General features: G+C 37.0%; 1 protein-coding gene across 7 annotated transcripts in view; it reads left to right on the top strand.

The window, feature by feature from the left end:
- Window positions 1-16342, top strand: part of RNF170 (ring finger protein 170) — a 46186-nt gene that overhangs the window by 2272 nt on the left and 27572 nt on the right. For 4 of the 7 annotated variants that reach the window (XM_059384059.1, XM_059384054.1, XM_059384056.1 and 1 more), the window contains exon 2: window positions 4245-4388. In XM_059384059.1, coding sequence (XP_059240042.1) covers window positions 4252-4388 — 137 coding nt within the window. In that variant the 5' untranslated portion in view covers window positions 4245-4251. Of the gene's footprint in view, window positions 1-3490; window positions 3567-4244; window positions 4389-16342 lie in introns of all 7 variants that reach the window. The other 3 variants (XM_059384057.1, XM_059384055.1, XM_059384060.1) reach the window with 2 other exon arrangements.

Here is a 16342-nt window from a genome sequence, read left to right as displayed (position 1 = left end):
CATATTTATAGCTTTGATTAAAGAGAATTTGAGGGGCGCCTGGGTGGTTCAGTGGGTTAAGCCTCTGCCTTCGGCCCAGGTCAGGACCTCAGGATCCTGGAACCGAGCCCCACTTCCGGCTTTCTGCTCGGTGGGGAGCCTGCCCCCCCCAACCGCCTGCTGCTCTGCCTACTTGTCATCCCTCTCACTCTGTCAAATAAATAAATAAAACCTTAAAATTTTTGAATTTGAGATGCAACATAGTGCAGCTATGGGGAAGGCACGACTAAGTTTTATAATGGTTCTTGACAGTTGTTAATGATAGTAATCAAGGGTACCTAGCTAGCTCATATGGTTGGGTATGTGTCTCTAGATCTTGGGATTGTGAAGTTTGAGGTCCATATTGGGTGTAGAGATTACTTTAAAAATAAAATCTATAAAAAATTAGTAATCAAAATACTACAGCTTGAATTTACTGAGAGCCTATATGATGAGCCCAGCAATATGCTAAATACCTTCATTATCTTGTTATCAAAGTCCATAAAACAAAGAGCTTTTGGGGGGGCTGTCAAGTGGGCATTTGGGGGGCACCTGGCTGGCTCAGTAGGTAGGGCATGCGACTCTTGATCTTAGTGTTGCCAGTTCGGGCCCATGATGGGCGTGGAGATTACGTAAAAGTGGGCATTTGGTGTGGTTAAAATTAATTTTATATATTTTACATATGAAGAAGCTGAGATGCAAACTTTACGTAAGTACATATTGTCTGACTCCAGAGCTTACGCTTTTCTGCCGTTAAGCTATTCCTCAATAAGACTTAGCTAGTTAATCAGTAGCAGACCAGAGGTGCCTGGGTGGCTCAGTCTTCAAGCACCTGCCTTTCGCTCAGGTTATGATCCCAGGGTCCTGGAATCCACCCCCACATCAGGCTCCCTGCTTGGTGGGAATCCTGCTTCTCCCTTTCTCACTCCCCCAGCTTGTATTCTCTCTGTCAAAGAAGTAAATAAAATCTTAAAAAATAAATAGCAAACCAAAGCTAGAAACCAGTTCTCTTCAGGCTTCTATCAATTATACCACACAGTTTCCAAGACCTATGGTGTTTTTTTCTGTGAATCTCAAATAGTAAAAATGAAGTCCTGGTAACTCTTATTTTCTTATTTGTAATGGGGGAAGGAACTTAAGAAACCTCAAGCCCAGTTTTGCAGACAATGAAAGGCCTTTAGAGATTAGTGGGAACTCAGTTGTGGTAGTAGAACTGGAACTAAAATCTGACTGTTAATGTCCAGGCAGGCTTGAGTTGAGGGCCTGTGCTTTAGGGCAAAAACCAGCCTCACAGTTCTGGTCTAGACAAGATCTAACCTTGTAAAGCATGAGTTGGAGAACTGAAGTTCAGATCGAAAAGACTGACTTTTCAAGATTGAGGTATTATGTAATCTCCTCAAGTAGAAAATTTTCTTTCTATTGTTTATCCTCTGTAATCTCAGATCTGCATCACCCCATTTTTGAACTATTGACCTCCTACAGTTCCATTTTAAAACTATGATTATAAGAAAAACTACTAGTGGAAATTGAGCTATTGGAAGCCCCCAACAAGGTCAGTCATTAATAGTTTTCTTCTCCCAGTGAGAATGCTGGCTTTAGCTGGGGTTTCCATGTGACAGGAAAACATAGCTGACCACCCTCTTCCTCTCAGGAATTTATCAGTGGCCTTTTCCCCTCCTCCCCTTTCTCTGCTCACTTTCTTTCCCCTCCCCTCTCTCTGCCCAAACACTTTCTTTGCAATACCAGAATTTGTGGAAGTAAAAAATAACTCTTCATTTCAATAACATCGGGAGCTTCTGCAGTAAAATGATGCAAATAACATTATGTGGCTCTGTAATACTTAGAGCATCCTGGGATCTCTGAGCTCTTGGAACTGTGCTTGAAGCAATATCATAAGCAATATCTTATTTACAAAGAAGTTAAATATACAGCAGAGTGAAAAAACATAATTTGTGCAGTGGAATTTACTCACATTACCCTTGATTATACTTGGAAGGACACCGAAACAAATGTAACCCATTTAAAAAAATACAAAGGAGTCTGGGGAAGAAAAAACTATCCCTCTACCCTATTAGGTTCTGGGCCGAGACTCCCCTCTAATAAAGACATTAACAAGAAAAAAACAGAAGCTTAATTTATAAACTTCCTGTGTACATGGGCGAGACCTAAGAAAACTGAGTAAACTCCAAAATGGCCCAAGCAGTCATATTAAATACCGCCTTCAGCTAAAGACAAAGGTGTGGGGGAGGCGGGGTAGACACAGTCACGGGAGGTTACCAGGAAAAGCACAGTAAACAAGGGTAAAGTTGTTATGCAGATTTAAGTCAGTGCTTTCTCCAGAACAGTCTGTAGGGATTTCGTCCTCTTCAGGTATTGAGAGGGAGATACCTTTACAAATGGAGATTTCCCTTGTATGTCTCTTTCACGGAAGGATAACTTCTTGAGTTTCAGAACTTTTCCTTTGCTGTTTTTAAAAAAAAAAGAAAAAAAATCATGATTTGGGGGTGACAAATTCTGCTCCCATTCAGTAGTAGTAAACTGCCCAAAGTTAATACCATTGGGAAAAGTCGTTACAACTCTGTGAAGTAATTAGATTCAGAAGGTACTTGAAATCTTGACACAAGGAAATAACATTTTGGTTATCTTTTGTACAGCTGCAAGTAGTTCTCACTGCCCATAGGACTTTTGACACAGCTGTAGAAAGCATTTATAATTTTAAAAGAGAAACCTGGGCTCCTGGCTGGCTTAGTCATTGGAGCCTAAAACTTTTGATCTTGGGGTTATGGGGTTGACCCCCACGTTGGGTTTAGGGATTACTTAAAAATAAGATCTTTAAAAAAAAAATAAAAAGGAAATCTGGTAAAATAAACGCCTAAATTTATTGCGTGACCCACCCCTGGTTTATTTGAGGCTGTTTATTCAGTTTCAGTTGGCAGTTCGTTTGCTTATTCTTTTGAATGGAAATAATGAAATTAGAGCTGCTTCTGAGTTTCCTGGTGTGTGGCCTTCATGATGGTTGTTTGAAACCCATCATTAGAAAGTTCCTGATACATTGGCTCTTACTATGTGTAAAGATGGAATTTGGCTTTGATCTGTTTGTTTGCTTAGGTTTCTTCCATAAGGTATTTTCCTTATTTCAGCAGCCAATTCAGATTCTTTCAAGGGTATTAGACTTTCGCAAAGTTTCCTCTTAACAGAGTCAGTAGGTTGATGACAAACTTTTCAGTGCAATGTTACATAGATACAGAATTTTATTTAGTTATAACAGTCATATATGTTTATGTTTTCCTTTAAGGGTCTTAAGAGACTAAATTTTTCTGTTTTGCAATATAAAATGTGAATTACCTGTGATACTTGGATTCTGATACTTGGGTTATTTCCCTTCATACCTATAGGAATTGGGTATTACCATTTTTCTGAAGCTTAGTGTATGGGAAGGAGAGTTTCATATCCTCCCTTTTCTCTTCATAAGGAAATGCAGCCTCAGAGTGATTCCATATTCCAGGCAGTTCAAAGAATTCTCAACCATAAGCTGAGCTTAGTTCCAGGTGAGGCTAATAGTTTTTCAAGCCCCCAAATTTTCATTAATTCAACTAATCTTAGTATAGATAACAAATGTCCTATAGCCTAAATGTCATTTACTTTTCAAATTACTAACAATAAGTAAGGTAAGTCACTCATATTTAAACATATATTTATTAGGTCCTACTGTGTGCAGAGCACTATGCGAGATAATACAGGAATATTAACAGAAGAAGAAAATACATTGCCTTCCCTATCCATCCATGGTACATTCTAGGACCCACTCAGTGCTGTGAGGGTGAAGAGGGATCTGATTTACTGGGAGAATTCATTTGGTATACAAGAATGAGAAGAGCAGTTGGCCATGAGGAATATCTTTTCCTTAAGATTAAAGGAACAGAGCTTGAAAAAGAAAGGGTGTTTTTAAAAGATTTTGTTTTTAAAAAAAGTGAATAGATGATAAATTAGAGTAATTGTTTATCTTAAAGGAAATAAAATTTTGTAGTCCTCAAAATAATGTGTCTGGCAAATTTTAAAGAACTCTAACAGGAGAATCTCCACTAGAGTTGTACTTAATGCAACTTTCCTTAAGTGGGTGCTTAAAAAAATTATATACATTAGAAGTCAGTTATCTTTGTGTGGTTTTGATTAGTATATGTTATTTTCACTGTGTCATTTGTAACTTTTTTTTCTTTATCTTTTAGACTTGGAATGGCCAAATATCAAGGTGAAGTTCAAAGTTTGAAATTGGATGATGATTCAGTCATAGAAGGAGTAAGTGACCAAGTACTTGTGGCAGTTGTGGTCAGTTTCGCTTTGATTGCTACCCTGGTATATGCACTTTTCAGGTGAGACTAAAGGACAAAAGAATTGAAATAATGTATATTTGCAAGGGCCACTGCTTTCTGATTGCTTCTAATAATTTTTAATACTTCATTTAAAGAACCTAGTAATAGAGCTCGGTAATTGTGATGTGGAAATGGAGTTTGGAGCCAACAGCCAAGAAAGAATTGTAGACATGTCTTCAGTGCAAAAAGGAGATTGTTTTTTTTTTTTTGTTTGTTTGTTTTTTTAAAAAACTTTATTTATTTGACAGAGGGGGAGAGAGAGAGATCACTAGTAGGCAGGGAGGCAGGCAGAGAGAGAAGGGGAAGCAGGCTCCCCGCTGAGCAAATAGATCATTATGGGGCTCCATCCTAGGACCCTGAGATCATGACCTGAGTCAAAGGCAGAGGCCCAACCACTAAGCCACCCAGGCACCCCTAAAAAGGAGGTTTTATTAAAGAATGAGAATGGGATCTGTGGGCAGAAAGAGCTGCACTGGGGTTGACGGGTGACTGGTAGTGTATTTTCAAGTTGGGAGGGGGTTATAGGTAGCATCAGTCTCTAAACAATTTATTTATTTAGATTTATTTATTTTAGAGAAGGGGGGCAGGGGGACAGAGGGAGGAGAGAAGCAGAATCCCTGCTGAGTACAGAGCCTTACACAGGGCTCAATCTCAGGATCCTGAGATCCTAACCTGAACAGAAACCAAGAGGGGGATGTTTAACTGACTGAGCCACCCAGGCACTCCTCTAAAGAATTTTGGAAGCAAGATTTCCAGGACCTTGAGGGGGCTCGCTATTGTTAGGAAAAGGTCATTTATTACTTTCTAATTAAACGTTAGTCGTGAGACCCTGTGAGACCCTTCAGATGTGTATCAGTGGGCCATATGCATGGAGGATGATTGATAACATATATCTTGGGGTGGGAGGGGTAGAGATAAAGGAAGTTTCCAAAGGAATTAAGGTCGATTTACAGGACCCTGCGGGGTCAGGATAGTGTTAAGCTAAGATTGCCTTTTGCCCTTAGCAAGGGGTCAATATTGAGGCAGCTGAGTTCCTAGAGGAAGGTCACCCTGTTTCAAGGACTTGTCAATGAGCTGTGGGCAATAAGGGCACTTAATTTTTTCTTTTGCTTTTGTTTTTCTCATCACTTGTATTTTTGCTAATGTATTTTATTTTTCACTAGGCTCTAAATGCTACCGTATATTGTTCCTGTTGTTGGCTGTCTCATGAGATAAAATTTAAATACCATATTTTGAAAAAAATATTTTCCATGGAAATATCACAGTTTTAAAATGTAATTTTCATAATTGAATCCTTCAATTTTTAGGTAATAGAGATAGTAAGTACAAAATATTTTAATTCTTGGGGCGCCTGGGTTCAGTCGTTAAGTGCCTGCCTTCTGCTCAGGTCATTACCCCAGCATCCTGGGATCAAGTCCCGCTTGGACCCCCTGCTCTGCAGGGAACCTGCTTCTCCCTCTCCTACTCCTCCTGCTTGTGTTCCCTCTCTGGCTGTGTCTCTCTCTGTCAAAGAAATAAATAAAAATCTTTAAAAAAAGAAAAGTACTTTTAGTCTTTAAATAGAAAAACAAGCAAAAGAACAAAGTTGGACAATATGGAGGGAATTAAGATTAAAGTTAAAATTACTGTTATAGAATCAGGAATAAAACTTAGAGGCTTCAGGTGTTTATATATCATTAAGTAGACACTGGGATATAAACTAGAAATTTAAGTGTTAACACATGGAGATAAATAAAATTTTATGTATAAGTATGTGTCATTGAAAACAGAAATAGAAAAAAATACAAAATAGAAAAAATAATTTCTAAAATTACAAATCAGTGAGTTTGCTCTAAAATTATAGAAAAGATTTTAAACATCAGGATTCTTAGATATGACACAAATTATGAGCGACAAAAGAAAAGAAATAGATAAATTAGACGTCACCAAAATTCCCAACTTGCAGGGGCGCCTGGGTGGCTCAGTGGGTTAAGCCGCTGCCTTCGGCTCAGGTCATGATCTCGGAGTCTTGGGATCGAGTCCCGCATCGGGCTCTCTGCTGAGCAGAGAGCCTGCGTCCCTCTCTCTCTCTGCCTGCCTCTCCATCTACTTGTGATTTCTCTCTGTCAAATAAATAAATAAAATCTTTAAAAAAAAAAAAAAAATTCCCAACTTGCGTGCTTCAAAGGATATCATCAAAAAAATGAAAAGGCAGGGGCACCTGGGTGGCTCTGTTGATTAAGCATCAGCCTTGCACTCAGGTCATGATCCCAGGGCCTTGAATCAAGGTCTGCCTCAGGCTTCCTGCTTCTCCCTCTCCCCTTATCCCTTCCCCCTGCTTGTGTTCCATGTCTGTCCATAGTCTCTCTGTCAAATAAATAAATAAAATCTTTTAAAAACCAAAAAAGAAGAAGAAGAAGAATGAGATGCAGATATAACTTTATCATGTGGAAGTATCCATGGAATTTTTGAGTGAGAACTGATGATTGAAAGGTCAAGTAAACTATACTGTTTAAAAATTATTTTTGATAAGATTAATTTTTAAATATTTTGTTTTTTCCTTATTTCTCTAATTTTCCTGCTATGGGATTTATTACTTATATAATCAAAGTTTTCCCCACAGACTGGAAAGATAATAAAGTGTAAACCAAAAGTTTTTTTTTTTAATTTAATTAAATTAATTTATTTGACAGAGAGAGCACAAGTAGGGGGAGCAGCAGGCAGAGGGAGAGGGAGAAGCAGGCTCTTTGCTGAGCAGTCAGCCTGATGCGGGGCTTGATCCCAGAACCCTGGGATCATGACCTGAGTCGAAGGCAGATGCTTAATGACTTAGCCATGCAGGTACCCCCAAACCAATAGTTTTATATTTAAAAAGGCAATTGTATGTTGTAGATGTGAAAAACTTAGCAGTATTATGCTGCATTAGTCAAAATAACCAGATAAAGGTCACATTTGGGTAATTTACAGTTTGGGTGAATAATTTTAAACTGGTAAACATTCAGGGGAAGTTATCAGAGTGGGTAAAGCTATAAAAACCATATAAAATGCTTGAAGGGACTGGGGATATAGAGCTTAGTGGAAAAGTCTGTTGGACATAAGAGCTGTCTTTAAATATGATCAGGGCTTATTTTATTGGAAGAATTAGATTTATTAGAATTATTTTATGTGGCTTCATGGACAGAACCAAGGCCAATAGGTAAAGATAAATAATCGATTTTGGATCTACCTTAGAAGTAACTTTTCAAAATATATAAGGTACTTCATATTATACTTAGAATCTTCAGTCTGTCATATGATTGGGCAGGAGGTCAGTTTAAGTTCCTGTCCAGCTGTTCAGATTCAAATTCAGTTGGCAGTTGTAATCCTGTTACTTCTACTGAAGTTACCAATTAGCAAGGAGTTGGGAGAGGGGAGCATGTGTAGTTTACAATTTAGATAAAACTTTTTGTCTCTTTTCAGTAATTTCTTTGAGGTTTTGAGCCATTATAGTTATTTTTTTGTATTGTGAGATAAACACAGCATAAAATTTACCACTTCAGGAACACAGTTCATTGGCATTAAGTACATTGACAATGTTGTCTAGCCGTCACTACTTCCTTGCCAGAACTTTATCATTCCAAATAGAAACTGTACCAGTTAAACAATAACTTCCCATTCTCCTTCCTTCCAGCCCTTGGAAACCTCTATCCTACCATTTATCTAAATGAATTACTCAATTCTGGGTACCTCATAAAGTGGAATCATACAATATTTGTTCATTTGTGTCTGGCTTACTTTACTTAGCATAACGCTTTCAAGGTCCAGCTACATTCTGGCACATATCAGAATAGCATTCCTTCTTATAGCTGAATAATACTCCATTGTATGTATATACCACATTTTGTTTATCCATTTGTTTTTGATGGACATTTGAGTTGCTCCCACCTTTTGGCTGTTAGTTCAACAAATACTGATACAACATTGAACATTAGTGTACGAGTACCTGCTTTCAATTGAAATTGCTGGATCATATGGTAATTCTATTTTTAACTTTTTAAGGAAAGTGTTTTTCACAGTAGCTGGCCCATTTTACATTCGCAGCATCAGCAGTGAACAGCGGTTCCAATTTTTCTGTATCTTTGCCAACACTTGCTACCTTCTATTCTTTTTATGATTGTCATCCAAATGGGTGTAAAGTAGTATCTCATTGGAGGGTTTTTTTTTAAAGATTTATTTATTATTTATTTGAGAGAGAGCAAGTGTGCGGGCATGCACGTGCGCTAGTGGGCGGAAGAGGGGCAGAAGAGAGGAGAACCCAGAAGCAGACTCCCCACTGAGTGCAGGCCAAATCCCAGGACTCCAAGATCATGACCTGAATGGAAATCAAGAGTCCACCGCCTAATAGGCTGAGACACCCAGGTGCCCCTCTGGTTGGAGTTTTGATTTGCATTTCACTTAAGATGGATGATGTTGATCATTTCATATGCTTATTAGCAATATATTTGTCTTCTTTGAAGAAGTCTACTCAAGGTATTTGCCAATCTTTGAATTGGGTTGTTTGCTTTTTATTTTCAGGTTATGAGAGTTTTTGTTTGATTGTTTTTGTAGACACCCAACATGGGCTTGAACTCGACACTGAAATCAAAAGTCTCATGTTGTACCAACTGAGCCAGCCAGGTGTCCCTATGAGAGTTTTTTCCCATTGAAGTATAGTTGACACAAAAGTTATGTGAATTCTTTATATATTCTGGTATTACTTATTGTCGATAATGCTACAACAAATATTGGGGTACATATATCTTTTTGCATTGGTGTTTTTATTTTCTTTGGGTGACTCCCCAGAAGAGGGATTATTAGATTATATGATATTTCTGTTTTTAATTTTTTTAAGTGTGAGGGTTTCTCTCTTTTTTTTTTTTAAACATTTTATTTATTTATTTGACAGAGATCACAAGTAGGCAGAGAGGCAGGCAGAGAAAGGAGGAAGCAGGCTCCCTGCTGAGCAGAGAGCTGGATGTGGGACTCAGTCCCAGGACCCTGGGATCATGACCTGAGCCCAAGGCAGAGGCTTTAACCCACTGAGCCACCCAGGCGCCCCTATTTTTAATTTTTTAAAATTAAAACTGCCATTTGATTTTCCACAGTGGCTGCACCAATATACATTCCTACCAGTAGTGCACAAAATTTGCCTTTCTCCACATTCTGGCCAACACTTGGTTATTTCTTATCTTTTTGATAATAGTTATTCAGACAGGTGTGAGGTAATGCCTCATTGTTGTTTTGACTTGCATTCCCTGATGATTAGTAGTACTGAGCATCTTTTCAAATGTCTGTTGGCCATCTGGATGTTTTCTTTGGTAAAATGTCTATTTGGGTCCTTTTACCATTTATTAATCAGATTATTTGGGGGTGTTGTAGTGCTAAGTTGTATGAGTTCCTTATATATTTTGGATATCAACCCCTTGGTGGATATAAAATTTGCAAATATCTTCTATTCATAGATTGCCTTATTACTTTGTTGATAGTAACCTTTAGTGTGCAAAAAGCTTTTTAGTTTGATGCAGTCTCAATAGTTTATTTTTGCTTTTGTCTCCCTTGCTTGAGGAGACAGATCCAGAAAAATATTGTTAAGGCTGATGTCAATATATAAAATATGTACATACTTTGTTTTCCTCTAGGAGCCTTTTGGTTTTAGGTCCTAATTTAGGTCTTTAATCTATTTTGAATTTACTTTTGTGTATGGTATACAAAACTGGACTAGTTTCAGTCATTCGCATGTAGCTATCCAGTTTTCCCGAGACCCTTAATGAAGAGACTGTCTTTTTTCCCCATTGTATATTCTTTTTTCCCCATTGTATATTCTTGTTGTACATTAATTGGCCATAAAAGCATGGGGTTATTTCTGGACTCTATTCTGTTCCATTGATGTTTGTATCTACTTTTGTGTCATACCATATCCATACTGTTCTGATGACTATAGCTTTATAGTATATTTTGAAAACTGGATTTGTGATACCTCCAGCTTTGTTCTTTTTTCTCAAGTGTGTTTTGGCCATTGGGGCTCTTTTATGGTTCTGTACAGATTTTAAGATTATTTGTTCTAGTTTGTAAGAAATACTGTTGGTATTTTCTTTTCTTTTTTTCAAAGATTATTTATGGTGGAGAGGGGCAGAGGGAGAGAATCTTCAAGCAGACTCCCCACTGAGTGTGGAGCCTGATGCAGGGCTTGATCTAATGACCTATGAGACCATGACCTGAGCCAAAACCAAGAGTCAGATGCTTAACTGACTGAGCCACCCAGGTGCACCAAAAAATGCTGTTGGTATCTTTGTAGAGATTGCATTGAGTCTGTAGATTGCTTTGGGTAGTATAGACATTTTAACTATGTTAATTCTTCTAGTTTATGAGTGTGCTATGTCTTTCCACTTGTTTTTGTTGTTTTCAGTTTATTTCATTGGTGTCTTATAGTTTTCAACGTACAGGTCTTAACGTTAAATATATCCCTAGGTATTTTATTCTTTTTTTTTTTTTTTTTTAAATTTTTTATTTTTATTTTTATTTTTTTTAAAGATTTTATTTATTTATTTGACAGAGAGAAATCACAAGTAGATGGAATGGCAGGCAGAGAGAGAGGGAAGCAGGCTCCCCGCTGAGCAGAGAGCCCGATGCGGGACTCGATCCCAGGACCCTGGGATCATGACCTGAGCCGAAGGCAGCGGCTCAACCCACTGAGCCACCCAGGCGCCCCTATTTTATTCTTTTTGAGGCAGTTGCAAATGGGACTGTTTTTTAAATTGTTCTTTCTGCTGTTTCTTTGTTAATGTATAGAAATGGAGCAGATTTTTGTATATTAATTTGGTATACTGCAACTTTCCTGAATTCATTTATTCTAATAATTTTTGATTGAGACTGTAGGGTTTTCAGTGTATACTATCATGTCCTCCGCAAATCATGACCATTGTACTTTTTCACCAATTTGGATGCATTTCATTTCTTGTTTGATTGCAGTGACTAGGACTTGAGTAGTGTGTTATATAAGTAATGTGGGGAGGATGGACATCCTTGTTTTGTTCTTGCTCTTAGAGGAAAGCTTTCCACTTTTGACTGTTGACTATGGCATCACCTGTGGGTTTTTCATATATGTACTTTATTATGTTGAGGTATCTACCCTCTAAAACCCGTTTTATTGAAAGTTTTTATCATGAATGGATGTTGAATTTTATCAAATGTTTTTCTGTATCTATTGAGATGATCATATGATTTTTATCCTTTATTTAGTTAATGTGGTGTAACATGTTGATTGAATTATGGGTATTGAACCTTTCTTATTATTGTGAAATGACTCCCACTTGATCATAGTGAATGAATCATTTAATGTATTGTTAAATATGGTTTGCTAATATTTTGTTGAGTATTTCTGCATCTGTTGTTCATCAGAGACATTGGTCTGTAATTTCCTTTTTTTAAATTGTGTCTTTGTTTAGTTTTGGTATCAGGACAATAATGGCTTCTTAGAATACATTTGGAAGCATTTCTTCTTTTCTATAGTTTTAAAATTATTTGAGAAGGGTAGGTGTTACCTCTTCTTTAAGTGTTTGGTAGAATTTACCTGTGAAGCCATCTAGTCCTGAATTTTCTTCCTTAGTTGTGTTTTGATTATTGATTCATTGGTTTGTTCAGATTTCCTAGATCTTCTTGATTCAGTTTTGGAAAATTATATATTTCTAGCAATTTATCCACTTCAAGGTCATCCACTTTGTTGGCATATAATTTTTTGTAGTAGTTTCTTAAAATCTTTTTTATTTCTATAATGTTGGTTGTAACTTCTTTTTCATTTCTGATTTTCTTTATATGAGTTCTGTCTTTTTTTCTTGCTGAGTTTGGCTTAAGGTTTATCAATTTTGTTTATCTTTCCAAGAACTGTTAGTTTCACTGATCTTTTCTTTCTGTTTCTTTTTTTTTTCTTGTCTCTATTTCATGCATTTCTACTCTAATCTTTATTATTTCCTTCCTTCTTCTAACTCTGAGCCTTATTTATTCTTTTTCTAGTTTCTGTAGGTATAACATTTGTTTATGAGAATATTCTTGTTTCCTGAGGCAGGTCTCTATTGCTATTAACATCTCTCTTAAAACAACTTTTGCCGGATACCAAAGATTTTGAACCTTTGTGTTTCTATTCATTTGTCTCCAGGTATTCTTTTTTATTTCCTCTTTTATTTCTTTGTTAACCCGTTGGTTATTTAGTAGCATGTTATTTTCCATCTACATGCTTGTGTTTTTTCCAGTTTTTTTTTCTTGTAATTAATTTTGTTTCATGTAATTATGATTGGAAACAATGCTCAATAGGATTTCAGTCTTAAATCTATTGAGACTTGTTTTGTGCCCTAGTGTGTGATTTGTTCTGAAGAATGTTCCATGTGCACTTTAAAAGAATATGTATTCGGCTCTTTTTGGATGGAATGTTCTGTACTTAACTGTTAAGTCCATCTGGTCTAATGTGTCATTCTAAACTATTGTTTCTTTATTGATTTTCTGCCTGGATGACGTATTCATTAATGTAAGTGGGGTGTTAAAGTCCTCTCCTATTACTGTATTGCTATCAATTTCTCCTTTGAGTCTGTTAGTCATTGCTTTGTGTATTTAGATGGTCCTATGTTGGGCACATAGATACTTAAAATTGTTATATCTTGTTCCTGGATTTATCCTTTTCATTATGTAATGTCTTTCTTTATCACCTGTTAAAATTACTGTTTTATTACTAAAGTCTATTTCAGTAGTGCTATCCCAACTTTTCTTTTTCTCTTGCAAGACGTGTCTTTTCCCATCCCTTCACTTTTGGTTTAGGTCTGAAGTTAATTAACATTTGATGCGTCTTTTTGGGGGGGGAGGGGAGGGAGGTTTCAGGAGTAGAATTCAGTGATTCATCACTTATGTATAACACCCAGTGTTCATCCCAAGTGTCTGCCTTAATGCCCATCACCCATTTAGTGCATCCCCGTACCCTCCTCCCCTGCAGCAATCCTCAGTTTGTTCTCTACAGTTAAGAGATTTCCCTCCCTCTCTGTTTTATCTTAGTTTATTTTTTCGTCTTTTCTCCTATGTTCATCTGTTTTGTTTCTTAAATTCCACATATGGGGGAAATCATAATGATACTTGTCTTTCTCTGACTTATTTCACTTAGCATAATACACTCTAGTTCTATCCACATTGTTGGAAATGGCAAGATTTTAATCTTTTTTTTAAAGATTTTATTTATTTATTAGAGAGTGCATGAGCATTGGGGAAAGGCAGAGGAAGTGGGAGAAGCAGACTCCCCACTGAGCAGGGAGCCTGATGCAGTGCTCCTTCACAGGACTCTGAGCTCATGACCTGAGCCAGAGGCAGATGCTTAACTGACTAAGCCACCCAGATGCCCCAAGATTTCATTCTTTATGATGGCTGAGTAATACTCTGTTTTATATATATATATGTATGCATACATATATATATATAAATTCACACAGACACACATATATGCATACACACATACATATACACATACATATTTTATATATATATATATGTATATATATAGTCTGTTGAAGGGCATCTTGACTCTTTCCACGGTTTGGTGATTGTGGCCATTGCTGCTATGAACATTGGGGCTCTTTTTCATAATTTGGCTATTTTTAAAAAAAGATTTTATTTATTTATTTGAGAGAGAGCAAGAGAGAGCACAAGCAGGGGTGAGGGGGAGAGAGAGAGAGGGAAAAGCATACTCCCCAGTGAGGAGGGAGCCTGATGTGGGATTTGATCCAAGGGTCCTGGGATCATGACCTGAGCTGAAGGCAGATGTTTAACTGACTGAGTTACCCAGATGCCCCTTGGCTATTGTTGATAGTACTGCTTTGTAAACACTGGGGTGCATGTGACCCCTCTGAATAAACATTTTTGTATCCTTTGGATAAATACCTAGTAAGCATCTTCTTCTTCTTTTTTTTTTTTTTTTTAAATTTTATTTATTTATTTGAGGGAGAGAGAAAGCATGAATAGAGGGGAGGGGCAGAGGGAGAAGGAGAAGCAGACACCCTGCTGAGTAGGGAGCCCAATGCGGTGCTTGATCCCAGACCTCCTGAGATCATGATCTGAGCCAAACGTAGATGCTTAACCAACTTAACCATCTAGGTGCCCCAAGAATTCAGTTTATTTACATTTAAAGTGATTATTGAATGCACCCAACATGCATAAAACAGTTAATACACAAAATACATAAAACAGTTAATAACAAATGTAAAATAATTGATAGTAATAGAATACTCCACTTGTATCAATGGACAGATCATCTGTATAGAAATTCAACAAGGAAACTGGCATTGAATGACATACTAGGCCAGAGTGATTTAATAGACATGTTCAGAACATTCCATCTTAAAACAGCAGAATACACATTATTTTCAAGTGTATATGGAACATTCTCCAGAATAGATCACATATTAGGCCACAAAACAAGTCACTCAACACATTAAAAAAAATCTAAGTCGTATAATTTATCTTTTCTGGCCACAATGCTATGAAACTAAAAATCAACCACAAGAAAAAATCTGGGAAAAACACAAATACATGGAGGTTAAATAATATGCTCCTGAATAATGAGTGGGTCAACCAAGAAATCAAAACTTAAATGGAAACAAATGAAAAATGAAAACAGTAGTTCAAAATCTTTGGAATGCAGCAAAAGTGGTTCAAGAAGGAAGTTTATAGCAATAGAGACCTACCTCAAGAAGCAAGGAAAACCTCAAATAAACGACTTAACCTTATACCTAAAGGAGCTGGAAAAAGAGGAACAAACAAAAATCCAAACCCAGCAAAAGGAAGGAAATAATAAAAATTAGAGTAGATATAAGTGATATAGAAAGTAACAACAACAACAAACCCACTAGAACATATCAATGAAACCAGGAGCTGGTTCTTTGAAAATATACAACTGATAAGCCTGTGGCAAGACTCATTTTAAAAAAGAGAGGGAGAAAGAGAGAGAGGATCCAAATAAACAAAATCACTAAAGAGAAGTAATAACCAATACCATAGAAATACAAGCAATTAAAATAGTATTACAATAGTGTGAAAACCTATATGCCAACTAATTGGACAATGTAGAAAAAAATGGATAAATTCCTAGAAACATATGCCCTACAACACTAAAGCCGGAAGAAGCAGAAAATTTGAACAGGCTGATTACCAGCAATGAGATGAATCAGTAATCAGAAAACTACCAAAAAACAAACCTCTAGGAACAGACAGCTTTGCAGGAGAATTCTACCGTACATTTAAAGAAATTATACCTATTTTTCTCAAACTATTACAAAAAATACAGAGGAAGGAAAACTCCCAATTTTATTCTGTGAGGCCTGTTATCACCCTGATACCAAAACTAGAAAAAGATACCATAAAAAAAGAATAGTATACGCTAATATCGCTCATGAATGTGGGTGCAAATATCCTCAACAAAATATTAGCAAACTGAATCCAACAATACATTAAAAAAAATCATACACCATGATCAACTGGGATTTATTCCCAGTATGTAAATGTGGTTCAGTATTCACAAAACAGTCACTGTGAAACACATCAATAAGAGGAAGGATAAAAACCGTATGATCATTTAAACAGCCTTTAGAGCCTCCTGGCCTGGTCCTGAAAAACTCTTAAGTCTTAGGGCCATAAAAACTGGAGTGCCCTTTCCTTTTTTTTTTTTTTTTTTTATTTAACTTTTTTCAGTGTTCCAAGATTCATTGTTTATGTACCACATCTAGTGCTGCATGCACTATGTTCCCTCCTTAATACCCACCACCAGGCTCATCCATTCCCCCACTCCCCTCCCTTCCAAAACCCTCAGTTTGGTTCTCAGAGTCCATGGTCTTTCATGTTTCGTCTCCCCCTCGGATTTCCCCAAGTTCACTTTTCCTTTTCTTCTCCTAATGTCCTCCATGTTATTCCTTATGCTCCACAAGTAAGTG

This window comes from Mustela nigripes, chromosome 18, assembly GCF_022355385.1.
Source record: "Mustela nigripes isolate SB6536 chromosome 18, MUSNIG.SB6536, whole genome shotgun sequence".
Taxonomy (NCBI): Eukaryota; Metazoa; Chordata; class Mammalia; order Carnivora; family Mustelidae; genus Mustela; species Mustela nigripes.
Note: the sequence above shows the minus strand (reverse complement) of the source record. Positions and strands in the feature narration are given on the sequence as shown.